The 25642-nt window shown below is 46.0% G+C and overlaps 2 protein-coding genes and 1 pseudogene across 22 annotated transcripts in view; 2 read left to right on the forward strand and 1 right to left on the reverse strand.

Moving 5' to 3' along the window:
• Window positions 1-441: 441 nt before the first annotated feature.
• Window positions 442-5299, reverse strand: LOC142888527 (potassium channel subfamily K member 5-like). Its single transcript, XM_076026920.1, has 5 exons — window positions 4910-5299; window positions 4268-4379; window positions 3660-3826; window positions 3382-3550; window positions 442-3270 (listed from the first exon to the last, which is right to left on the reverse strand). The coding sequence occupies exons 1-5, from the start codon at window positions 5093-5095 to the stop codon at window positions 2543-2545; spliced, it is 1362 nt and encodes a 453-aa protein (XP_075883035.1). The 5' UTR covers window positions 5096-5299; the 3' UTR covers window positions 442-2542.
• On the forward strand, window positions 1067-2430 carry LOC142888572 (serum paraoxonase/arylesterase 2-like; annotated as a pseudogene).
• Window positions 5300-7896: 2597 nt separating the features above from the next.
• LOC142888423 (uncharacterized) overlaps window positions 7897-25642 on the forward strand; it is a 33376-nt gene continuing 15630 nt past the window's right edge. For 11 of the 21 annotated variants that reach the window (XM_076026691.1, XM_076026709.1, XM_076026822.1 and 8 more), the window contains exons 1-13: window positions 11988-12163; window positions 19276-20603; window positions 21418-21720; window positions 21831-21935; window positions 22033-22151; window positions 22238-22456; window positions 22575-22662; window positions 22993-23145; window positions 23620-23717; window positions 24310-24482; window positions 24563-24691; window positions 25143-25292; window positions 25431-25562. In XM_076026691.1, coding sequence (XP_075882806.1) covers window positions 19284-20603; window positions 21418-21720; window positions 21831-21935; window positions 22033-22151; window positions 22238-22456; window positions 22575-22662; window positions 22993-23145; window positions 23620-23717; window positions 24310-24482; window positions 24563-24691; window positions 25143-25292; window positions 25431-25562 — 2989 coding nt within the window. In that variant the 5' untranslated portion in view covers window positions 11988-12163; window positions 19276-19283. Of the gene's footprint in view, window positions 8432-11986; window positions 12164-19275; window positions 20604-21417; window positions 21721-21830; window positions 21936-22032; window positions 22152-22237; window positions 22457-22574; window positions 22663-22992; window positions 23146-23619; window positions 23718-24309; window positions 24483-24562; window positions 24692-25142; window positions 25293-25430; window positions 25563-25642 lie in introns of those variants that run through there. The other 10 variants (XM_076026754.1, XM_076026763.1, XM_076026798.1 and 7 more) reach the window with 4 other exon arrangements.

Below are 25642 nucleotides of genomic sequence, written 5' to 3' on the forward strand. Positions count from 1 at the left end.
ACACTGCTGGCTGCTCTTCTTGCTGTTTTTGCGATTTTTGTCGCAAATAGACTCAAACTAAAGTAAGTTTTCGCCTGTTGCTATGACTGAATTGTAGACAGACTGTGGCGATGTAATCGACAATGAGCAATTGGGATTATAGCTGTTTTTGACCAATACTGCTTTGGTTTTTCAAGGAGGGACCTGAAGTGGTTTTATCATGATCCAAGCTAACAACATGAATTTAAAAAATGTAATAGTTTAACAGTAGCCCATTTTTTCAGTTATGAACTCTTCCATGTATGAATTTCTCTTCAGAGAAGTGCCTGTGAAACCACTCCACTGCCACTATTTGAATAACATTAGTAGGTTTTCATGCCTTTGCTTTCATTTAGACCACAGAATTTATGATCAAGCATGAAAAGTCCAAAGTCTAATTTAGAGGTAGGAGGTCAAAGGCAATTTGTAATGACTTATTTTTATTATTATTATTTCCATTGTGCAGACAGTGGGGCAGAAGATATCACAATACTTAGAGACGGACTTGCCTTTCTAAGCACAGTGAGTTACATCAGTGCAGTTTCATCAATGTGCTTGTGGTTCTACATTTTTATACAAACATCATTTTCAGTTACATTCGGGAACAATAAATGTGTGTTAACCTGGAGCAGCAGCTCAGTGCAAAGGTTTAAGTGCAGTGTCATCCACCACACTCAGGGGATAAAGCATCCTGCAATGCCTTCGTTCTCTAATGAACCCGGAAAACTGTACATTCTGGATCTGCTGCATCCACAACCGCATCCAGTGGAGCTTCAAATCAAGGGAGGCCTGGACCTCAGCTCCTTCAACCCGCATGGCATTAGTATACATGTCAATGAGAGAGGCGACTGACAGCCGAAACACACCATGTCAAATATAAAAAGAGTGTTGTATGTGTGGGAAGATCAAGCTGAACCCCTTTTTATGGTTGAGAACTTTGATTTGCTTTTTCATTTTGAGAAGGAAAAATGTGTATTTATGTTGTCTCTGCAACAAATACAGACTTAAAATGTTTACTTGTAATTCCTTTCCATGATTTGGATTATAATTGCTTAATCCATGTACATTTAAAGCAGGGCTGTATGTTTATGCAGATGATGCTGTGTACTTGTTTGTCGTCAATCACCCTCGACGCAACAGCCAAGTGGAGATTTTTCGTTTTGAGGCCGAGGACACGCTTGTGCACCTTAAAACAGTTACCCACCCACTGCTCCACAGGTACAGACAGCATATTAAGCATTAACTGTAATACAACAATTGATCTATGATGATTGTGTCCTTTCATCCTTGCATCCAATTTGTCTTCCAGTGTGAACGACATAGTTCCCATTGGACCGACCGGAGAGCTTCTATGCCACCAATGACCGCTTCTATCCCAGTGATACTCTCAACCTGGTTGCACTCCTCCTGGGTCTCCCCTGGTGTGATGTCATTTACTACAGCCCTGCAGATGTGAGGGTGGTGGCTACTGGCTTTATGTCTGCAAATGGTATCAACATATCACCTGACAAAAGGTATTTAATGTTTTATCTCATCGAACCAGAACATTTTCTGACTTGTGTTCGAGTCATGAACTTGGAGGATCATCTCTCCACAGGTACATTTACTTTTCAGACATAGCAGACCATGATATCGATGTGTTTGAGAGGCAAGATGGGGAACATTTAGTCTTTCTTAAGGTAATGAATTTGATCTCGTAGCCTGCATAATAAAAACAAGCTAGTTGATTAATGTTGTAGACTTCAACCATAATTGTTCGTAGTTTCTTGCTAAAGATGCGTTTATATCTGAGCTTTAGGGATAATGAGGAGATCTGTAGGACTGTTTCTGATTCTCATTTGTTTTGCTCCCATTATTAAAAACATAGTTTATCGTAAAACATGTAAACTGACTTTCATATGCAACTTTTGAAAACCAGTCTGTAGCCGTTGGGTCCCTGTGTGATAACATCGAGGTGGACCACAGGACAGTTGACGTTTGGCTTGGTTGTTATGCAAACGCCATGAAGATTGTAGTGTATGACGTGGAGGATCCACCAGGCTCTGAGGTCAGCGTTTGTTTTTTGTTCATTGAATCTTACATTAGGCAGTGAGGTTTGAAAAGTCCCTGGTAATTTTTTTTTTTCCTCTGATGTCTTCGTCAGGTGATCCAGATCAAGAACATTCATTCAGAGCAGCCACTGGTGAGCCAGGTGTACGCTGACAGCGGCCGTGAGATCATGGGCTCCACTGTTGCAGCTCCCTTTGAGGGGAAGTTGCTGATAGGCACAGCGGTCCACAAAGCACTGCTGTGTCATTTAAAATAATAGGCCTACTGTGTGGATGAAACACACTTTCTATTCTCCCGCTCATTTTTTTCTCTTGCATGTAATGATTGGAAAGTTTAATAAAAAACACTGTCTTTGGAGAAGCAGTGAATCGGTTCATTTAATTGCATGGTCACACACTCCTGCAGTCTTTATGATACATCACAGTGCTTTTATGCCCACTGCAAGGCCTGATCGGTTGTGCAGATTTGTTCAAGTTTAAGAGAAGCCATTTAAGCTCTGGTCGCCCTTATCTGGGTCTTTTTTCACAGGTTCTGTAGTGGCTTTTATGAAATCGCCCTCTGCCACTTTAGAAATTTTGAAGCGAGTATCCCGACCATCCGGATGTTGCACGCTTTCCTCTTCAGTGGCATGTCTGAGTGGCACAGTGATGAAGATACCAGTATCAGTTTCTGGATCAGATGCACAGTTGTCCCCTATCTCTTTGTCTGTTTGTCCACATTCCACAGCTTCAGACTCACCGTTGCTCTCTCGGATTTGGGAGCACCTTTCTTTTTCAGGGATGACAGGATTTGGGTTGATGAATACCTCACTGATACTGATCCTGCGCCTGCGCTTGGGCGAGTGGTCCAGCGTCTGGATGTTGTGCGCCAGGATGTCGCTGCAACTCTTGGACCGATTTATATTTTCTTTAGGCTCTAACCGATGTGCTACGGCTCCGATTTCCTTGATGATAGTGCTGTAGTCCTCCTCCTTCGGGAAGTTAAAGATGTCTATGGTGCTGGGCTTGTCCTTCACAGACGGAGGTTCGTTGTGGTCGTAATCGTGTCTGTTCCTATGCCGTCTCTTCTTCAGCACCTTGTGTGCCTCCACCACCATGTTGACATTCCAGCTGAAGAACAGAGAGAGCCAAGCCAGGCCCATGTAGATCCACAACTCTGCAAACACTCTGTACAGCCTGGGGTATTCAATGTCTGGATTCACACCTGCAATAGGAGTTCATGCACTAACATGACTTTTCATTTCATGACCTCCACAAGAGTAGGAAAAGTCTTTAGCAAAACACGGTCAACATGGTCCAACAAAATTAAACCCACCTGCCACATAATCTCCAAAACCAACCGTTGTGAGGGTGATGAAAGAATAGTAGATACCCTCTAAGTAGGTCCATTCTTCCATGGACATAAAAACAAAAGGAGGGATGAGCAGGTGCACCAGCAGCCCCCATAACAGGAACAAGGCCGTGCAAGTCAACTGGACCTTTTTCTGATCGGGGAGAAGAAAAGAAACACTTAACATATTTGTTTAGACTACAGTGACTCCACGTGAGGGTGTGTTTTGATTTGACAAACACAGCTACCAGTGAGTTTCTTACCACTGAAACGCCTTTGCGGATCAGGATCTGGGACAGACGTTTGGCCCGGTCTCCAAAGAATGAGCCCAACTCACTTATCCATACCAGACACAGGGGGATCCCGCACAGACCATACACGATGCAGAAGGCACGACCACCCTTTGTCTTGGGAGCAATGTTACCAAAGCCTGACGATTACAGTAAAAAAAAAAAAAAGAAAGTGCAAAAAGATTTGAGAAATTCTTCTTCTTCTTCTTCTTCTTCTTCTTTTTTTTTTTTTTTTTTTTTACATAATTACTCTTATTACTTCATGGATATAAGGTTGCCTGTTGTCTGCACTTTCATCTTTGTAGCTGGAGCCTGTCCAAGCTATCTCAGGGCAAAGGCAGAGTTACGCCCTGGAAAAGTTGCCAACTAACCTAATGTGCATGTGTCTGGCAGGAAGTCATATCATCCTATCATTAAAAAGTACCCTTAAACTTGTTTTGTACTCATTCAAATTAATTCACCCTACATCTCCTAATAAGTGAACAGGTGGTTGTGTGTGCGTTGTGTGTTTTCCATCTTCAATAGAAGTCCTGTCTTAAACTGAACTCAGTCACCCGAGTGGTGACATGCCCAGCACTCACCGATAGTGGTGACGATGGTCGAGGCGAAGATGATTGAGTTTGGCCAGTCCCACGTGTTGCGGTGAACGTTGCCGGTGATGGTCACTCCTTGGCCCGCCGCCTCGGACACCGCCTGGGTGGGTAAATATTACTAAACACTTAATCCATCACAAATCAGTGTGTGCAAAGTCTGCACTCCTCGTCTTTCGAGGCAGGACATTTTGCAGCGACTGAAGGAGTTATTGTGAGCAGACACACCTTGTGCAAACACTCAAATGTTTGCGGGTCTGTGGGAGTTTTATGCCTTCTACGATGTTTTCTTTTTGAACGCAGATGAAACCTAAAACTTGGTTTAAAAACAGCGTAACAATAGCGCGTTTCACTACCTAAGGGCGACATTTGCGTGTTTTCAGTGTGACGCTTTACGCTGCTTAATACATTTGTGTTCCTCCAACAGGAAAAACTGGTTCTGAGCTGCCCAGGCATGTAGGTCCCGGCAACTTCTCCTCGACAACACCGGTAGAAACTCACCGGAGACCGACACGGAAAACAGCGTCAGTATCAAACGGCATTAATAGTTTGATGAGAGCCAGTCTGCCCACAGCGCCGTCAGGTACAAAGTGTCAGTAAAAAAAACAAAAAAACAAAAAAAACAAGCTCTACCTTTAAAATGTTCTCCAGGTCCTCTTTGTCTAAGCAGGGGTAGCTCTTGAGAATGTTTTCCTTTTGATGTATATATTTGTCCCGGGCTGATTTCCAGTTTGGCTCTTCGAGGATTTGGAATATTGCGGCGCCGATCGAGAGGTAGAAGATGATACAAGAAGTTAGAAAAGGTCCTTTATCGGCCATGTTCAAGTCATAACTTCTGTCTGAGCGCCGAGTCGCTTTTCGCTCCCGCTGAGAGCTCCTGTCATCCTCACCCGTCTACTTTCTTCCTGGTCAAGTAGCCTGTCACAGTGCTCCCTGTGGATGATACAAGCTGCCTGCGTTCTCATGGGTGGTCTTCATCTGCCTCAACAAGTGTATCGATCATCGATAAAATAAATTAACAGGAATATATATTTATTTTTTCTTTACAATTTTTGCAATGTTTGCAATTTTTACTACCACCACCACCACTACTACTACTACTACTACTAAAAAAAAATAAAAATAAAAAAAAATAAAAATAATAATAATAATAATAATAATAATAATAATAATAATTTTTATTTTGTTCCAGTATATTCCTGCCAGTTTAGTCCCAAAGCCAAAGGGATGAAGCCCATTTTGCTCTGTGCAGCTCTGTCGTTAACTAACAGATTTCATGAATGAATGTATTCATTTATCAGAAACACTCAACAGGGGGCAGCACATGTTCTCACTGGGTCGAAGATACTTTTCAAAAAATAATTCAAAAATGGCGCCTGAAATATCGGGGCTGGCAACCGTTGTTCTTATCTTCATGTGTGAGCATCCAGAAGGCTTGTGAGCGGAGTTAATCACACAGGGTGGACCCTCACTGCTCAACATGATAAATAGCAAAGAGGTGTCGTCCCGAGTGTTTCACATGTTAGTAATGAAGGACAACCATTTATCTACCTGACTGTGAAACTCTGGGATTCAATTTCATATAAAAAAAAAACACACTCTTCTCAGTAGCTGAAGAGGTCTTTTTACCTCTCAGTTCATACAGTTGAAGAACAGTGTCGTATATGTAATATTAAAGGTTGCACTTTATAACTCTTGAACTAATGCAAACCAATGTTTTTTAATCAATATTTTCCCTCGATTGCCTACTTGCATACATCGTTTTTACGATTGGCCGATTACTATCTGTGAGAATGGCAACCCTGCTGTTGACACTGCACGCTCTGCTATTCTGGTTTAAAACCACCATATAATTTTGTTGCCTGCCCAGCACCCTCTCCAACGAACACACTCTGCTTCACCGCAACACTTCTTGCGTCAACATCAACACCTTTTAGCTGGCAGTGCAGACAATTCTCTGGCCCTTTAGTTCTCTTGTCACTGCAATCTCATACAGAGATTTGTGAACTTTAGCTTCTTAAGGTCAGGGACGAGGAAAGGATGTTGATATGTGGAGTGTTGCCATGTTCTCGTAAGCCAGAGTTGTATAGTCCTATTCATAACCAGGAGCGGCATGCTATGTCAATTGTGGGGTTGCAATCCAAAAATAGTAAAAACGTGTTCTGAAAGCCCAATTTTTAGGATTTAAAAAAAATTGTTGTGTTGGTTTAAAGCCAGATGTGCTCACCTGCTGAGGGATGAGACAGATGTCCCAGATATAGCAGCTGCCAGACTGAGGGCCAACTGAACCATCTGGAGCAGTCTGGGAACAGTCCATTACAGTCTGCAGCCAACCAACCTCACATCAAATGCCACACACAGGTGAAAAGGTTAGGTTGATCTGATGTGTATTTCTGATCTGTTTTAACATATAGACTTAAAGTACTTCCTGGAAACATCGTTTGTCTGCTTTAGGTGGTCCGTAAAAAAAAAAAAGAAGAAAAAAAAATCCAGATGGCCCGTTGAAACAAGCAGCTGATGTGCGGTTACTTGTGAGCAACTCTGGCACAGAGGCCTCGGCTGAACAAGAGCTTAATCTTTGACCACGCATTCCACAAATGCACAGGCCCAAGTTTACTTGCTGTACACTCATCTGACATTTTGATAAGAAATTGTTCAGTGTCACTGTGACCACTATTGTGTAATAGTAGTGGACTCTGGACACTGTGCAGTATTAGTTGTATTTTTTCTCTGGATTTCAATTTGTTTTCCCAGAGTGTGATGCTGTGCACACCATGTGAGAATAGGTTTTACTCAGATGACAGCATACCTACAGAATAGGTGTATTGCAATGCATGGTGCCAATTTTTTTTTTCACAAACCATTCATTTCTTTTGGATACAACACGTTTGCACTTTGTGTACTTTTGTCTGCTTTTGTTCAAATCAAACAAGGAAAGTATGTTAAAGTGAAATATTTGTGACAAAACATTGAGTTACACCTTTAATCGCTCCCATCGGTGCACCTATTTTGACCCACTTGCAATGTATTATTAGCATTTCCTGACTGGCCCATCTGCATTTCCCGTTTTTATTTGTTTGTTTATTTATTTATTTATTTATTTTAATAACATGGACTGGTGTGTGTGTGTGTGTGTGTGTGTGTGTGTGTGTGTGTGTGTGTGTGTGTGTGTGTGTGTGTCGCAGCCCCCGGAGTGTGACGTTGTTCTGACACTCGGTGGTGTTTTTGAAGAAACGCACCCACCTCTGATCTCCACCCATCTCCTCTCGGCTGCCTCGTCACCGCTGCGACAGCGCCTTCTGTGCGGAAGCCGGAGCCACAGTCTCCGGGCTCCGCTGCAGGGACACACCGGCACGATGGCGTCACACTGACGGTAGCGGCTAGACACCGGATTGCGCAGGTACTTGTCGCCCATTCCGACACTTGGCGAGGCCAGACACCCTTTGTTTCCTCTGGTTTGTGTTTTGTTTAATTCCCCCCCCTGAGCGATGGTGCGTTTCCTTCTTCTTGGCGGCAGGTTGCCAGGAGTTCACTGCAGCCCAGACTGTGGGATTATGTGACTAAAGTCTGGGCTGCTTTTTTTGTTGTTGTTGTTGTTCGGTTTTTTTTGTTACTACGAGAACACAGAAGTCATAACGAGGCTGTAATGTTGTAAAGACACGGTTATTGTAGTAATGACCAGCATGTTTTCACCAGGCTGCACATCCTGGCTGCTTCTTCTGCCTGGACGTGCAGCAGTGATAGAGGGAAAAAAGGGAAAACATTTAAGTCAAGTGGGCTGTTTTTATGCAAGACGCAAAACTTGTTTGAACAGATTCAGGTCTGGTTAACACGTAGACAATCGTTCCCCTCCTCTCTGAATCGCTAATGGCCATTTTGTCTGATCTCTAATTCCCGAGTCATACTTTATTATGGATGAACTGCATAATTTCTGAGTACCCTGAGTTCAGCTCATTTTAATGACACTTGCATGGAGTCATTTGTCCTGAGGACTGGATGTACACCAGCTTACTGTAAGCTTTTCTGGAGCCTTCTTTGCTTACTTGTAATAAGTATTTTTTACTGAGCTGACACAATTTTTCTCCTCTTCCCTCCACCACCTGGAAACGTTTTCCGGCATCTTCCACCAACTATGACCTGCTACCGCTGTGTGACGTGAGTATTGCTTTCTTTTTCAACGAGCTACATGTTTAAGAACCGAAGCATCTGCTGCCTAACCTCTCTGAACTAATGCTGACCTCATCCCCCTTACATAATCACAATGTGGTTGAGAAGCATTAGAGTTCACTTGTAATTAAACAGCCCCTCTCATACCAAGAAGAATTTGATGTTTTCATCCTGAAAAGTTAAAGCTTGACATTATGAAAAGTGACAGTGCATCTAAATTATTTATCAGTTGGTTTAATACCCCAGTATGTATGAGTTTGCGATTTTTATTTTAAAAAAAACAACAACGATCAAATAAACAATTTTAACAACCAGTTTTGAAAGAATCTGACAATAACAAAAGGGAGAATACAAAACAACAGGATTTTGAATTATTAGAATTCTTTTAGATAGTCTAAGGAGGGGTGGGGTGACTCTGTACCCCGAGGCATCTGGACGCAAACACATCTTTATCTCTCAAAAACACATGCTGCCAGCCCGCCTCACAGCTCTGTGTGAAGGTCGATTTGTGACAGTGGGGATTCCCTTTCTATTGAATACAAAATATTTGAAATGTAAAAAATTATATACAATTATTTCACAGAATTCTATCTGCCATACAATTTCAAATTGGGAAATTGTAGATTTGTTTCATATTGGGAAGGAAAGAAAAATATAGTCTACATTCACATTATTTATTCCGATTCTTCATATTGGAGCAAGGCAAAGATGTAGAGGAGGAACCATTCCCCTTTTCCCTAGTTCTTTCAAAGGCTTGAAACACATTTTCTGAAAACATTTGAAAAGTGAATTTTACAAATTATGTGAGAGCCTTCACTTCAACTTCCCACCACCAGAGGGCAGTGTCAAACAAGAGAAACCTCACTAGCTACAGGAGCGTCAAATGACCCGACATAATATTGCGTGTGCTTAGGTGGCCTTGGGTCTCTGCTGCAATCTGTCCAGAGAGCTGTGAGCTCTAGGGCTTGTTCCAGTGCCTTATTAGAAGATCTGATATGACACCAAAGCCAAAGCACATGCTTATTCATACCATGCTTTTATACCCAGTCTGACTTATTGCTTTGCACAGGGTGCAAACATTGTGGCAAATAGCTGGCTGCAGAAAATCCAACACTATATCTTTTTGAGAGCTACCCTCCTCTGATCTGTCTTAGCTCGTTACCCAGAATGTTCTTTTGTGCACTGCAGGATGTTCTCACTCTTCCACTCCAAGTAACATCACAATGTATAATTAAAATTTCCCCGGCTGTGTATCAGGGTTAACATTCAGACTCAACCCCCGGAACAGGGAGGACGGGCAACATGTCTGCAGGCAGACAGGGGGCAGAAACATGGAGCCAACCGGGTTCATGAATTCTTCATAACTTAATGGCGCCTCATGAATATTGATGCTCTGCTGCCGTCCTCCTCGTCGTCGGAAGCTCCTGAAAGCTCTGCAACAACGAGGCCCCTTGAACCTCGCTGCCTGCACGCGAAAGTTCATATTTAAAGCGTTTTGCGAAAAGCTGCTCAAGTTGTTTTACATAAGATCCACTAGGGGAAGGTGACGGTGTGTGTGTGTGTGTGTGTGTGTGTGTGTGTGTCATGCGCACCCAGATGCGGCGCTCAGAGTCACAGAGAGGCGAATTGGGCGGATGTGGAATGGGGCCGTTACGTAATGACAGAGCGGCGGAGCCAGAGAGGGATAAAGATGTTCCAAACAAACATAACCCCCCGTGCACTCGGCAGTAGTGCACGGCAGCCGTGCACGGTAGCAGTGCACGTTGTGTTTACCCCTTGCTTTTGAATAATAAAACAAAAACAGGGCAGGGCAGGCAGGCAGGCTGCGATGCAGGGGGGAAAACAGAGGGGTGTGTCTCAGACTCTCGGCGGCTGTGGTTCCAGTCTGTCACCGTCTCAAGGGACCGTGGTTCCTCTTCTCCTCCCCTCTCTCCTCCCTCTCTCCTGGGTCCAGCTCCACACCTGCTCCGCTGCTCTGCTGCTGTATAGGCACAGAGACAGGGCAGGGCAGGGCAGGCAGGGTTCCTATGCAACGGCAGGCCAGGCTGGGATGTGTTCTTCCAAGTTTGCTCTTCCCATTCCCCTACAAAAAGTCCTGGAAACTTTGTTTCCCCGGGAACGACCCATCGCACAACTTCCCTGTCCGTCAATCACGTCACGGTGAAGTTCAAACACAGCAGGCGAGCGCGCCCTTGTTCTGCTCATGCGTCCTGGCTGTGAACGGTGATCAAAGTCCACAGCAGAAAACAAGCGTTATCAATGCCACTGTCGCTGTTAGCTACAGAGACGTTCTCTCTGCCAGCTGCCGGACGGACGGCGTTGCTTCCTGATTTCTTGTCCTTGGACTGCCTGACACAATATTCACAGAATCAGTTTTTTGCGCTGGTAGGAATATTTCTTTACCTATTCCCTGATTTGCTGAATTTGCGTCAGATTTACAGCCCTTGAAAAAGGGACACGTGACACCGGCGTGCATGCGAGACAAAGCTGATGGTTCCTTTAGCCGTGTGTCTGCGAGAGAATAATGAACCCCCTTTGCCCCCTCCCTCCCCTTTGTCTAGGAGCCGTATGGCCCTAATGGGGTCAGGCAGATGGGTGGAGACAATGTTGGGAGCCGTAAAGAATGCCCGGCTTGCGTGGTGGTTGCTGGTTATATGGAGAGGTTTCCAAGTGGGGATATTTTTCGTCCGAGCTCTACCGAATGTGAACCAGTTTTGTGTAAACGTCAGCGCTGCCTGCTCATTGAAAAGTCCTGCGCTTTTCCCTGCACATGAATCAACAACAGGAAACCTGCACAGCTTTAGTCCATAGGGTTTGAATAGGATTAATTCGACTTAAACAAATGTTTAATTGCAGCGAGGTGGGGAGTGTAGCTTCTTCACCCACTGTAGAAGAGAGACCATAATACCATAAACTACACAACCAGCCAACAGTTTGGACACACCGTCTAATGCAATGTTCTTTCTTTATCTTTTAGTACTTTCTACATTCTACCTACATACTGATGACATCAAAAATATGAGCAAGACGTGTAATCATGCAGCAAAAAAATAACATGTCAACTAAATATGCTTTTTATGAAAGGTGGCTATTTTGAAGAATTTAAATATAAAACGTGTTTGATCTATTTTTACCCTTTTATTGTTTCCTACATAATCCCATGTGTGTTCATTACGTAGTTTTGATTGCCTTCAGTGAGAAACTGCAATGTCAATAGTGATGAGAATGAAAGAAAAGACATTACATTCATTGGGTGTGTCCAAACTTTTCACTGGTAGTGTACACTGGAGCCCGTCGGAGTTGGTTTTTGCTGTTTTTTCTGTTTGTTTTTAATGGTATAATTAGCTCGGGCCGCCGCTGCACCTGTCCGTCACGCCATCTCCGGCTCTACAGGGGAAGCTGCAGCACCTTAATCGTGTCTCTGAGAAAGTTGCGTCCTTCACCTCCGGGCTCAGGCTCGCTGCTCGGTTGGTCGGCTGCAGGCAGCCCCAGCCTCGCCGCTCTGGCTCCGCCCCCTTTACGAGCATCGCTCGGACACCTTCCGCACAACAAAGCATGTGTCGCGCCGCAACATTGTCTCTCCTGTGATCGCCGAGCGGAATATTTGGATCTACGCACGCATATATATATATATTTTTTAAAATTGTTACTTCCGGATTTCGCGCCCTTTTTTGTTCTCTGCCTTCCCCTCCTCTCCCATTGATGCTTTTCTCACAGTAGGTAAGTGAAGCCACGGTCCGGACTCACGCTCCTCTGGCGGCGGGGATGAGTTAGTGTTTATTTGTTTTCTTGGATGTTCGGCGCCATTTTCGTTGCACGCACGGCGTTTAAATGTCCCGGGCGCGCTGCCGATGCCGTTCAATGGGGAGGCGAAATGAAAGGGAAAAAAAAGTTGGTCGATACGATGCGCTTTTGTGGCCCGAGCGATATACTGTTTTTTTTTGTTTTGTTTTTTTTAGCGGTTTTCCTAAAGCGGTGGCTGGTTTGTGTGCTGCTCCAGTTAGAAGAGCTGTGCGCTCGCCAGCATCCAACCGTGAATCCAGAGCGGCTCTTTCTAATCGGCGATGGCGGAATTTCATTCAAGGGCTTCAACTTTTTCCTGCAGCATTTCAGAGACGCTGCAGAACGCTGCTAAGTTCACCACCACTTTTTGAAAGTCCGTTTTGTTTTTTTTTTTGCCACACGTGTTTACACACTCGACAGAATAAAAAGTCGGAGGGCCAATAAACTTTCTGCGATAAACTACACCGCGAGAGGTGTAGTAATCTGGGTCTTAAAAACCGGTGCCCTCCACGGATAGTGGATAGTCTCCATGCCATGTTCTCTCATGATGCGTACACCACGAACAAGCACACACTTAAATCAATGAAAGGTCGCACATGTACTCGTGTTTTGTCCCCAGAATGCAGCCACATGTGCGATGGCCGCTCCATCCAGACGATGATGGGTGATGTTTTGGGTGTGTGGGAGCAGCTGCTTCCACAAATAACCACAGTCTCCTGCACAGATGTTGTGTTCTTCCACAGCCTTCCCCTGATTTGCATCGGATTTTCTGGTTGAGGAAACTTGTTTCTGCTCCCCCAGATCTGAGCGAACGGGTTAAAAATATCCATCTTGACTGGAGGGCGGCATCTGTGAATCTGTGTCGTCCCCTGTGTGTGTGTGTGTGTGTGTGTGTGTGTGTGTGCACTGTATGCACTGCCCTGCTCCCCCCTCCTTCGCCATCCATGTAACGCACTTAGGAGAGCATCATCCGGTAAAGCCTCGTCTTCATTGATGATGATGATGATGATGATACCAGCAGATATTTATAGTGGGATAATCTTTTATGAGGCGCTGCGGATCTGGCAGAGAGGGGAGGATGATGGTGAGATGCAGAGGCGGCACCGGCGCCAGCGCCGAGTGTAAACAAAGAGGTTGAGAAATGGCAGAGATAAGAGTCGGTGGTTGCTGCCCTGCTGCTGAATCAGCGGCGATATGATCAGGGAGCCACGGCCAGGGATGTTTTTGTTGGCTCTGCTCTGTGTGTGTGTGTGTGTGTGTGTGTGTGTGTACGAGAGAGTGAGGTCACAGGAGTCCCAGAGGAGCGAGCTGCTGTTAATCCTCTTTTGGGAGTTATGATGCATTTGTGCAGTTAGACTACCACTCTGCGGTGTGAATAGATGTAAACCGCCAGCAGCGGACATGAGAGTCACAGTTAGAGTCACTTCGGAACCTCTATCGAATGGATGATCAGTGAAAAAACAAGATTTTTTTTGAATATATTTAGCAATTTTAAACAAATATTTAAAACAAATATTGCGCGCCAGTGCTGCTGCTGTGTGTTATTGCGACAGGCTTTGGCTGAGGTGATGTTGGAAATGGGCCTCAGAATTGCTTTCAGGAAAACCGCAGCCAATCGATGAAGCCACTCCATTCTTCTCCCATGTTGGTTCATGTTACAGCGCCAGGCTCCTGCACCATCTGTGTCTATTGATTGGTGTTCGAACTGACTTTGAGCTTTGCACAGAGGGATAAGATGAAATAAGTCAAACTTTTTTTTAAACCCGACACCTGCCTTTGAGCGCCACCTTGCATCGTGGTCAATGGATTTATTCCCTGAACTTCCCCAAAACTCGAGTGCTTTTAATTTGAAATCATAGCAGTATTATACACAAAAAACATCCATCAAAAATGCATGTACAGTTGCTAGGACTGCGGCCAGGTCCGCCTGTTAAGCGCTGAGGCAGCGTTGCCGGGCAGACTTGAATCAACGCAGAACACAGGAAGAGTTTTAGCCGGGCACGTGTCAGCGTGTGTGCCGGCATGTGTGCGTCTGTTTACTGCGGGAGGCTGACAGGAGCCGCCATGTGGCCGGAGGTTTGTCACAGCATTTGCTCTCGGCGCGTCCGTTTCTGCTGATTTTTCTGCCAGGTAGGCGGGGCTCCAACGCCAAAGCGTGAATCAGCACGGCTCATCGCTGGCGTCTGCCAGCTTCTCCCTCACCGCCACAGGAGCACGCACACCCGCAGACAAAAGAGAGACGGGGCCAGAGCGAGACAGTTGGATCAGTTAGTGTAGACAGGTAGATAGATGGAGATAATCTCACTTGGTCACTTAGGTTGGGGGGGCTGATTAACTCTAAACTCCTTCTAATTCCCTAAGCCTACTCTCAGCACCCAGGAAACATGCTTTCCTTTTGTCCGCGTGTTCCAGCAGGGCGGCGCTCTTAAAACTAAAAGACCGCTTGCTTTTTAAGAAGTGGGTAACTCGTCCTCGCTGGGGGTGGCACAGGGACCTCGTTCCCAGCAAACTGAACCTCTGTGTTTTTAAGAAAAGTTGCTTTAGATGCGGCCGCATCACACACTCCCAAAAAACTCCTGGCAGCCGCTCACACATGTGCGCACATGTGCGTTAGCATGGCGTGCGCAGGGCGCTGCGAGCAGGAATAGACCTGAGCTCGTCTGTAAAGGACTAACTAATGAGTCTCTGCATCTCCTGAGCGCACGCAGGCTATTTATACATCGCACCTCCTCTTGTCCGCGTAATCTGCTCTCCATTCACTGCTCTCCGTCTCATTCCAACACACACACACACACACACACACACACCAATATCATTGAAACGTTGCACAAAGCGTGTTATTGTAATGCAGACGCTCATCTTCAAAGATTCTAGAAGTTTCAGAATGAATCGCGGTGCTCTGTGGAGTTTCTCCAGTGAGCATCACTGACCGCTGTTGGCACATCTTAGAAAAGCAAAATATCTCCACAGTGGTCGTGGCGGTGCGATGACCTAATTCTGTGCCTGACTGCAAACACAAACTCCCGACTGAAGTTTGTGCAACTTCAAGAAAAGAAGTTGGCTCATTGTTCTCAGGTGGATACGTTGATTGTTTGCACATCAGCGTGAGGGACAGGACATTGCAGTTCAATTGCGATTTGCAGGTATTTCCTTTGAATGGTGAGATGTGCATAAGCTGTAATTCTCGTCAAATCTCGTCCCGTGAGACCCCACTGTGAGGAGGATGGAGGTGCAAAACATTTTGTGATAAATCTGCATTGTGACGTTGTTTGCGGTCGAGAATGGTTGTCATATTTTTCTCTTTGATTACTTGTAAAAAATATTCCGTCCCCTCCTCCGTCCAATCATAATGCGCCATTTTCACTGGTCAGTGAACTGGTCATGTGACCCTCGTACGTCACGTCAGCTGACGTGTAAATGTGAAAAAAGTGTTTCCATGACACTTTTGCGGTATTCCTCTATATGGATGTGTCTGAAAAACCACCTCATGAGAGCGTCAAAACCTTTTAGCTGTATTTGAGTCTAGGTCTAGGTGTTTCCATGACCATTTTTTATCGAGACATTTAGATTTTGCACAATCCTAGGGGTCATGGAAATGCAGCTAATGACGGCTCTCACATGTGATGACGTTTCTCCAGATGGCATTAACACAGACGGAAGCTAAATCACAGCCCGAGTGGACCGCCGCCCCTGGTGGTTCGCACCTGATCTCAGCCCTCTTGCCAGAGGGTGGCCTACTTCATCTATAATTAAACTCATTGAAGACACTAATTATGGAGGATGGAAAGCAGGCTGTTTTTTTTTTTTTTTTTTTTTTTTAAGGTTTTTTCTTTGAACGCAGCTCCAGTATTTCACCCAATTATCTCCACCCAGAGAAATAAAACACGCTTGATTGTAGATCGATGCTTGCGACTGCCTGGGCCGGTGGCGACGCGGGTCAGCGCTGCTCAGCTGGCTTGAGAGGGCGGCACAAAATGGAGGAGGCGGCGTCATACAGGCAGGCACAAGCTCAGCTGGTCCATTAGCGGCATGTCTGTTTCCTGACAATCACGATTGAGATGACGGAGCATTAAAAAAAAGGCCCACAGGAGGAGAACCACACGGGAGCACTGATGCATAGCCACCCGTGTGTGTGTGTGTGTGTGTGTGTGTGTGTGTGTGTGTGTGTGTGTGTGTGTACGTAGTGACCTAGGGAATACGCCTATGGGGGGTCTTGCGTTGTGAGGGGGAAGGGTGGAGGCAGGATTAGTTATAGTGTGCAGCACAATTATTGGTCACTGGACACAAACAAAGGGAGGGCTAAAGAGGATTTGGTGTGTGTGTGTATGTCCTCCTCCCCCTCCCCTCCTGCTGTCCCCGTCGTGCCAGTGTGGAGTGGATGGTATAGCGGCGGGCCGGGCTGCACCCTCTCTGGGCCGCCCTGTACATCTGGAAGATGGGCCCTGTCTGCTGGCCTCGCCCCTCCCCCACCCCACGCAGGGCAGGGCAGGGCAGGGCGGGACTTGAACTACATATGGAGGAGACAAACAGGGACACATGAGACACCACTTAGACCGTGATTTATTTTTATTTTATTAATAATCTTTTTCGTCTCATCTTCTACAAACGTTGATGGTGATGCGTGCCGACGATGTGCCCGCTCGGCTGCCGCGGTTGCGTAACACCTGCGGTGTATTTTTGACAGCGGGGCCATTCGCTCGGGTTGGATGTTTCTAAATATATCACGTTCATCCTCTCGCTGTCACGACGGCGAATAAAAGTTTCTGTGCGTCTCATTCCGGGGCCGTTCTTGACTTCAATCGTGCCGCAAAAGTTGCTTCCAGCGCGAGTAGACGGTTCAGAGACTGTTCTGAGGAAGCTGCATAAAATAATTTTTTGTCCCCCAGAGTGAAACTTCTGAAAAGAGAGGAAACAGAAGATATTAGTAGACATGTAATATATGTATATATACAGAATATTGCCTAATTTGATATTTCTTGACCAAGTCTTTTTCTCAATTATTGATTTGTGTCTCCTCCCCCAGAAATAAGAAAACCTCTAAAAATCTCCTTTCTTCCTTTGCTTGTTTGACTTTTTCAGAAAGCGTGTGCTTTGGGAAATGGCCCTTTGTGATGTCACAAAAAGGCCTCACCAATGCCTCCACACAGCCGAGTCTTTGCACCGTTTTCTTAAACCGCCTCGCAGCCGACGTGTTTTTGTCTCCTCATGAACATTCCTGCATGAAAAAAAAATAGAATCTGTGGTGGGCTGTCAACAGAGGGCTAATTATGTTTTTGTCTTGAGATAAATTGTTCAATGATAATTATACTGTAGTCCCAGTCCCAGTTTTTTTTATTTTTATTGTTAGCGCCACATACTTAGCATTAGCGACAAAGCAAACTCAATTATGGGTGTGCTGAGTGCCTGTGATGACCAGTGAAGAGGCTTGTGTGAGATGAAGAGCAGGATTGATGCACACTCGGCAGGAGAATGGCCCCTTTGTTTGCGTTGAGGTTTAATGAGTCTGTGATATGCGGTTGTTGTGAGCGCTGCCCCAAAACTTCACATAGACCCACAAAGGCAGGACAACAAGGAGGGCTATTGTGTGCCACGGTAAAATGCGCGCGTGCGTGCACATGTGCGTCTATCTTTGAATATGGTGTGTGGGTGGCAGTTGGATTCATGCATTATGGAGCAAATCTTTTCCGTGTCACCCAGAGTTGGCAACGCAACAATAACTCAGCGCAGACACGGCAATACCTAGTCGGGAAAATGAGCCGTGGTGAATTGCCACCGATTAGATCGTCGTCTCAAATGATGAAATATTCAATGAGAGCCTGGAAACATGCATACTGATGGGCCCATTTGCATGATGAAAAGCTAATTCATCACTTGATGGAGAACATCAACAACGTGACAATGAACGTTGGCCCGCCGCAGTTTGATTTGGATCCTTGTTAAGTAAACATACAATACAAACAATGCAACCTGATTGGCATTTATGTCACAGAACCGCTCCATTCATACCAGTGAGTTGATACCAGTGAGATGACATGTGATAATAATTGTTGCCCAATTATCATATTTTTTTATCACATAATAGATGCACTATTTTTTTATGCATCTTTAAAGGCTTGTCTAGTTTAGTTTTGCCAGACTGGCACTGGCCAGTGCCTTCACACTCACTGCTTCTGCTGGAGAGCAGCAGAGGCAGATTTACACACTGGACAAGTGGACCATCTTACTGCAGGACAGAGAGACTAACGGCCAGTCGCAGTTACACTCACACCTATGGACAATTTATAGCTCTCAATTAGCCTAATGTACTAGTCTTTGTGCTGGCAACCTTGAGAGAATCTCTGTAAGGCGACAGTGCTAACACTAACCACCCGCGCCACTATGCTGCCCAGTTTTGTTCTGATTTGTTGCTGCTGGACGTGCAAGAACATCGAAGAACACCACATGTATTGACGAGAAAAGTTTGGATACACCTGTTTCTTCTTTATCTTGACTACTTTCTACACTGTAGATACATACTGAAGACATTAAATATATGACCAATATATGTGGATTAATGTGACAAATGAAAAAAACGTTAAATGCCTATGTTTAGATGATCTAGAATAGCCACCCTTCATATAAAATGTATTTAACACAAAATATTTAGGTATTGAACATTTTTTTTCCTAATCGAGTCTGGCAAGGATCGGGAAAAGGGTCATGTGAGTGCAGAATCTGAAGGTTGTAGAGGCTCTTGGAGTGTAATAGTGTTTGGAGGAGTCCCTCAAGCACTCGTCTCCATCCCCAAAGACGCTCAACAGGTTCCCCTATTTTTATTCCCACCAAACTCTGACAGAAACTGAGATCTTGGTCTTTCAATTCACTTATTTTAGTTGTTTTTTCGTTCCTGCTCAAGCGAGAAAGCCTGTCATTTGCCTGTCATGGGTTTCATGGTTCAGCTCTCCTAATCTCGTTTGTGTGGTTCCAAGTATAGCTGCGCCGTGCACCGTCACATCTAGCGCAGCGCGCACCGTGACCTTTCTCCATCTCCCTTCTGCTCTCCTTCCCAGTGGCTACCATGACAACAGAGGCGAGTGCAGTGAGCGAGGCCGACACAGAGGGCAAGCAGAAGACCAGCGGTGCCGGGCCTGAACCCGAGCCGGAGAACCAGGAGAAGCCGGAGGCGGCGGCGGCCGAGCCAGAGGGGGAGCAGTCCGGCAAGAAGGCCCAGGACAAGGCCTCTGAGCCTGGGCCCGCTGACGTAGCCACCTCCCCTGAGGAGGAGCAGCTCAAGCCGCGAACACGCACCTCAGCCGGCAAAGGACTGTCGCGCCTTTTCTCCAATTTCCTGAAACGACGCTCGCAGTGCTCCGAGGGCGAGGGCTTCGAGGCGGAGAAGGCCAAGGAGGAGAAGGCGGACAAGGAGGAAAAAGCCGACAAAGCCGAGGAGAAGGAGGAAGAGGAGGGAAAGGAGGCCAAGGTAGAGGCGGAAACGCAAGAGGTAAAAGAAGAGAAGAAGAAAGAGGAGAAGGAAGAGGAGAAGGAAGAGAAAAAGGAAGAGAAAAAGGAGGAACAGAAGATCGAGAAGAAAGGAAGTAAAAAGAAAAAGAAAGAAGCCAAGAAGAAAGCGGAGAAAAAGGACGAGGAGAAGGTGAAACAGGAAGAGGAGAAAAAGGCAGAGCAACCAGCAAAGAAAGAGGAGGAAAAAGAGGAGGAAAAAGAGGAGAAGGCCGAAAAGGCGGTAGAGAAGGAGGAGGAAAAATCTGAGGAAAAAGAAGAAGCTGCAAAGAAGGAGGAGGCTGAAGGTGAGGTCAAGGAGGTAGAGGCCGAAAAGAAAGAGACGAAAGAGGAGGAGAACACTGACAAGAAGGCCACCAAGAAAAAAGAAAAGGAGGAGAAGGTGAAGAAGAAGGAGGAAGAAAAAGCAAAGAGGAAAGCTGAGGAAGAAGAAAGGATAAAGAAGAAAGAGGAAGAGAAGGCAAAGAAGAAGGAGGAAGAGAAGGCCAAAGAAGCGGAAAAGGCCAAGAAGAAGGAGGAAGAGAAGGCCAGGGAAGCGGAAAAGGCCAAGAAGAAGGAGGAGGAGAAGGCCAAGAAGAAGGAGGAGGAGGAGGAGCGAGCAAAAGAGGAGAAGACGAAAAAGAAAGAGGAGGAGAAATTAAAGGAGTCCAAGAAGAAGGAGCAGGAAGAAAAGACAGAGGAGAAGAAAAAGAAGGAAGAGGAAAAGGGAAAGAAGAAGGACAAGGGGAAGGGCAAAGGCAAGAAGGATGAGAAGGAGGTGAAGGAGTCGAGTGAGGAGCAGGTGAAGGCGCCGATTGCTGCCCCAGAGCCGGAGCTGAAGACTGAGCTGGACACTGAACAGGCTCCTGATCAGCACTCGATAAGCAGCGGGGAAACACAGGTGAGTCCGAAACACACCAGCACCGTGGTTCTAGCGTCAGACACGGTCAGTAGGAAGCCTGATGAGAACAGCAAATACCAGTACATCAAAGAGTTACAGCCGTACAAGAAGTCACACTGTAGGTCAACCCTGGTCTGGGAACACATATTTTTCTTTGTGTCTCATGAATCTTTGATTGTTTGGCCAGCTTGCTCAGCGAAAGTGGCTCCACAGCTCCGAGCTGAAAGCCTGTTCTGACACAAAGTGATCCATCACGTCCTGGACTTGAAATAGCATCACTAGCAGCTCCTTTAAACACAACATTTGCTCTGGTAGATGCACAATCTGTTGGTCCACTTTGCTGCCGTACGTTTGTTGTGTGTCCTCAGGGCGGTGCTAGCCGTGACAGTGGCTAACGCTAGCAGTCGCATTTGAAGAATATTCACAACTTTTCAAGAGTTGTGACTGCAGAGTTAGAGCTGAAAAATGTTCATCACAAGCAAGCCACAATGTTATCATGACTAATTAAATGTGCTGCTGTTAATTAGCTGATTATATGATCTAATAAGCATTAACCAATGCTGATGCTAACCTAAGCTAGCATTATACTCATTAGAGACCCAACCAACATTACTGATATATTTATATCAGTAATTTCTAGACAGTCTTGTTTAATACTGAGACTTATGGTCTAAAAATATTAAGTGTCTCTTACAGAAATATGTAATGTAGGATACAACCATTGTATATGTATGTATATTTATTTAAATATCATAACAATTATTTTTTTCCCACTCCTTTCTTTTAAATAACATTTTTCCATCCCTTTCTTTAGCCCCCTCAAGAGGAGAACAAGGAGGGTGAGATAACGAAGGAGCCTGAAGAAGCAGGAGAGGTGAAGGAGGAGGAGGCGGCCGTCGGGAAAAAAGAGGAGGAAGCGGCCAAGCAGGAGGAGACGAAAGGCAAGGGGGACGAGAAGGAGAAAGAGAAGGGCAAGGAGGAGGCAAAGAAGGAGAAGCCCGCCAAAGACAAGAAGGCTGAGAAGAAGACAGAAGAGGCCAAAGGCTCCAAACGCCAGAAGACCATGCAGTGCAAAGTCACCCTGCTGGATGACGCTCAGTTTGAGTGTGAGCTCGATGTAAGACGCTGCAGTGATTGTAGTCTGTGCTGGAAGTCAGTGAGAGAACCGACTCACAGTCCTTCATCCCTGCGTATGTGTGTCTGTGTTTGTGTGTCTCACCCATCTAGAAACATGCAAAGGGCCAAGAACTTCTGACAAAGGTGGGCGACCACCTCAACCTGATGGAGAAGGACTACTTTGGCCTTGCACACTGGGATACGGCCAACAACAAGGTACGTTGCATCTCGTGCCTGGAAGAAATGAGTCTGATTCGTTTGATGAGTCTAACGTTTGGTGGTAACCTTTCTTCTTTGCTCTACTCTTCCTCAGACCTGGGTGGAAGCCACCAAAGAGCTCCGGAAACAGGTCTCGGGTTCCGTGTACGAGTTTACATTCAGCGTGAAGTTCTACCCTCCGGATCCAGCCCAGCTGACTGAGGACCTCACCAGGTAAAGGGTGTCCGCCGTCTCCGCCGCACAATGCCGATCCAATCCCAATTCTGAATCTCATCGCCTCCCCCCCCCCCGTCTCCCAGATACTTCCTGTGTCTCCAGCTGAGGAAGGACATCATGCGCGGCATCCTGCCCTGTTCCTTCGTCACGCTGTCCCTGCTCGGCTCCTACACCGCCCAGTCCGAGCTGGGCGAGTACGACCCGGAGGTCCATGGGACGGACTACGTGAAGGACCTGAGCCTGGCTCCCGGGCAGAGCAAAGAGCTGGAGGAGAAGGTGATGGAGCTGCACCGCACATACAGGTAAAGCGGCGGCGCAGGAGAACGACTCCTTGTCCTTCCGTCTCGGATGGCTTCACGAGTCCTTGCCATCATTTGGACATTTGAAGCAAGTCTCTCAAAAGGTTTTTCTCTCTTCCAGGTCAATGAGTCCTGCCCAGGCCGACATGTTGTTCCTTGAAAATGCCAAGAAACTCGCCATGTACGGCGTTGACCTGCACCAAGCCAAGGTAGGCTTTTCTTCCCACTGGTAGGAGGTCTGGATTTTCAAAGCAGAAATTCAGAGAAAAAGGTTCAAAATGTTTAGTGTTAAAACATTTGTGAAATGGCCCCACGTGTATTGCGTAAGCGGCATCCAGAATTTAATTACAAAATTGATGTAAACTCCCTCTCCCCCTTTAGAAAAAAAATAAAGAGATTAATAGCATTTTAAACTCCCTGACCTCAAAATCCCCAGCCTCGCTCAGCGAGTAGGTCTGCCCCCCAGTGACCGCTAATTGTAAATGCAGGCAGACTGCGCTCCGTGATGGACTTTGATAATAACCCCTGTTGACACACAGGACCTGGATGGTGTTGACATCACGCTGGGCGTCTGCTCCAGCGGCCTGATGGTCTACAAAGACAAGCTGAGGATCAACCGCTTCCCCTGGCCCAAAGTGCTGAAAATCTCCTACAAACGCAGCAGCTTCTTCATCAAAATCAGAGCATCAGAGGTGAAAAATGACTTGAGTTTTTTTTTTTTGTTTCTTGGTTCATAAATAGGAAAGGATTTACTCACTGCAGTTGTTTACTTTTATCAGTTATTTTGATGGATGCTATTTATTAAATACTATTTATGTATCACTCCTATGTATTTATTTATCTTTTTTTTTTTTTACAATTGTAGTAATAATAATGATAATGATAATAATAATAATAATAATAATAATAATAATAATAATAATAATAATAATAATAATAATAGCATTTTCATTTTTGTGTTAAACAACAATAATTACACAATCAGAATTTGTCTGAAACTGTACATTTCCAGCCAATTCCTGTCAAAGTATTGAAATGAAATAAAAATGTATTTAATAGACAAATGTAACACTATAAAATGTCACCAGTCCATTTTGGAATCGCAGAATGTCGCCACCATAATAGAAATTGTAACTAAGACATTTTCATTTCTTTCTTCCCCACAGCAAGAGCAGTACGAGAGCACGATTGGCTTCAAGCTGCCCCACTACAAAGCCTCCAAGAAGCTGTGGAAGGTCTGCGTTGAGCATCACACCTTCTTCAGGTAGGACCAGGCCTCGGCTGCTTTCCTGCCCGGAGACTGAGGTCATCCTGGGGTCTCGCCCTACTGGGCCTCTGCCTCCTAATTGGCTAACTGCTCTGCACAGCTTAAGCTTTATATTGGCTCCCTGGCTGCTAAGGCGCAGCGGGGGAGCCGCACAGCCTCGGCCTTGACCTTCGAATTAAACCTCAGCGCTTTTGTCTCCTTAGTAAGATGAAGTTCAAAGGTGCCGCTGACCTTGTCGCAACAGGATTAAACTGTTTTTTTTTTGGGGGGGCGGGGGGGTGGCCTTCAAATATCTTTTGTTTTTCTTGGAAATGCCAGGACTTACAAAGGTCCAGAAAACTTTGGCTGGCAGCAGCTGCAGGTTGTTTAAGTTGCCTTTTTTAAAGTTAAATTTTCAATTTTAAGTTACTACCGTCTGACAGAGGCTATATTCTTTATATCCCTGTTATGTTTCAATATACCGTCTCTATTATTTATGGCCTAATAACTCCTCATTATGTTCCCTGCAGACACGATAAAGTCTTGATTGATTGATTGATTGATTGGGACAGATTTGCGAAAACCAATCCATCCGTTTCTCCTTCCTCAGGGTGCCGACGGTGGAACCCCCCTCGTCACGCCGGTTCTTGGTCCTGGGCTCTAAGTTCCGCTACAGCGGCCGGACTCAGGCCCAGTCCCGCCAGGCCAGCTCCATGATCGACCGCCCGGCGCCGCGCTTCACCCGCTCGGCCAGCAAGAGGCTGTCGCGCAACCTGGATGGCGGTATGTGTTTGTGTGTTTGTGTGTGAACGTGCGTAGTCACGTGCCGGTGCGTCTCTCCTGAATTGAGCTCCGTGTTTCAGCCGTGGCAGCTGGAGACGACTCTCTCCAGCTCTCGCGGCGTCTCTCTGCACCGGCCCGGTCCGATCTGGACGACTGGTCGCTGCTGCTTTCATCAGACCGACCTCGGCTTCACCCGGCTGACCTCTCAGGTAGCGGCACCTGCATCGCGTGGAGCCGCATCATTTTAACACGCTTCAGTTTGTTTCTGGCTCATTTCGCTTCCATGCCGTTGCAACCGCTGCAAACATCTGCTGTGAGAACAGTGAGCTGCTCTGACACTCACATCGGCCGCCCGGCCTGGACAACCCTTGACTGTCCTTCTGCGGTTTCTCATTTCTTGGTTCCATCAGTTTTTTTTGTCGCTTGAAGCTCACTCACCTGCAGTCGCGCCTCAGCCACGGCATTAAAACATCCTGAAAACCGGAGCTTCCAACGTTGACCAGCTCCTTTTGTGAACAAGCTTCAGCTTCATACTAACCTCAGCTTTGCCAGACTGACTCGGTCCATGCTTGCCGCCTCGAATTCGCTTGAAGCGCCGTCCGTCATCGCTCTTGGCAAGAGGCGTTACGTGAGTGCGCTGACCTCGTCGTCTCTCTGCAGCCGGAAGGGCGTCTCAGCAGAGCTCTTTTCAGTCCTGGGAAGACGAGGTGAAGCAGGAGGTGGAGGAGAAGAAGGATGAGTGGCCCAGTCTGCTCTACCGTGACCCTCCGTTTCCTTTCGTCCCACCTTTCGATTTTGTCAAATTTCCAGGTACTGCCGAGTGATAATCTAACTCTTGTGCTCTTGCACAATTTGTCCCCCCAAGCCTCGAAGTTCTGTCTCGCGCTGCAAAAGTTTGTGTTTGTTTTGTTCCTGTGATATAAAGCTGTTCCTCTCTGATGTTGCCAGCCAAGCAGTTGTTGGCAAAATTCAGCTCCGTAGACCGACTTTTGCAAACTCCACTGACGCAGCAAGACAACTGGTACCTGTACTTTGACCAAACTCGGGACAAATCTCTGTTTGAGCGTCCGGTCAAACAAGGTGAGTCACATTGCGTGGAAATTCTACCTTTTAATTCAATTATAGTTCTTTTTTATAAAAAAAAAAAACTGATCTTTAAA

This window comes from Nelusetta ayraudi, unplaced genomic scaffold (genome assembly GCF_046127955.1).
Source record: "Nelusetta ayraudi isolate G7.1 ecotype Tasmania unplaced genomic scaffold, CSIRO-AGI_Nayr_v1 ptg000003l, whole genome shotgun sequence".
NCBI classification, from domain to species: domain Eukaryota; kingdom Metazoa; phylum Chordata; class Actinopteri; order Tetraodontiformes; family Monacanthidae; genus Nelusetta; species Nelusetta ayraudi.

Bases quoted from the DNA above. Each gene is read 5' to 3' on its own strand.
- LOC142888527 (XM_076026920.1), bottom strand. From the start codon at position 5,095: ATGGCCGATAAAGGACCTTTTCTAACTTCTTGTATCATCTTCTACCTC. The intron at 3,551-3,659 runs GTAAGAAACTCA...CTCCCCGATCAG, and splicing joins TCCGCAAAGGCGTTTCAGTG to AAAAAGGTCCAGTTGACTTG. The intron at 3,271-3,381 runs GTGGGTTTAATT...CTCCTATTGCAG, and splicing joins TTTTGGAGATTATGTGGCAG to GTGTGAATCCAGACATTGAA.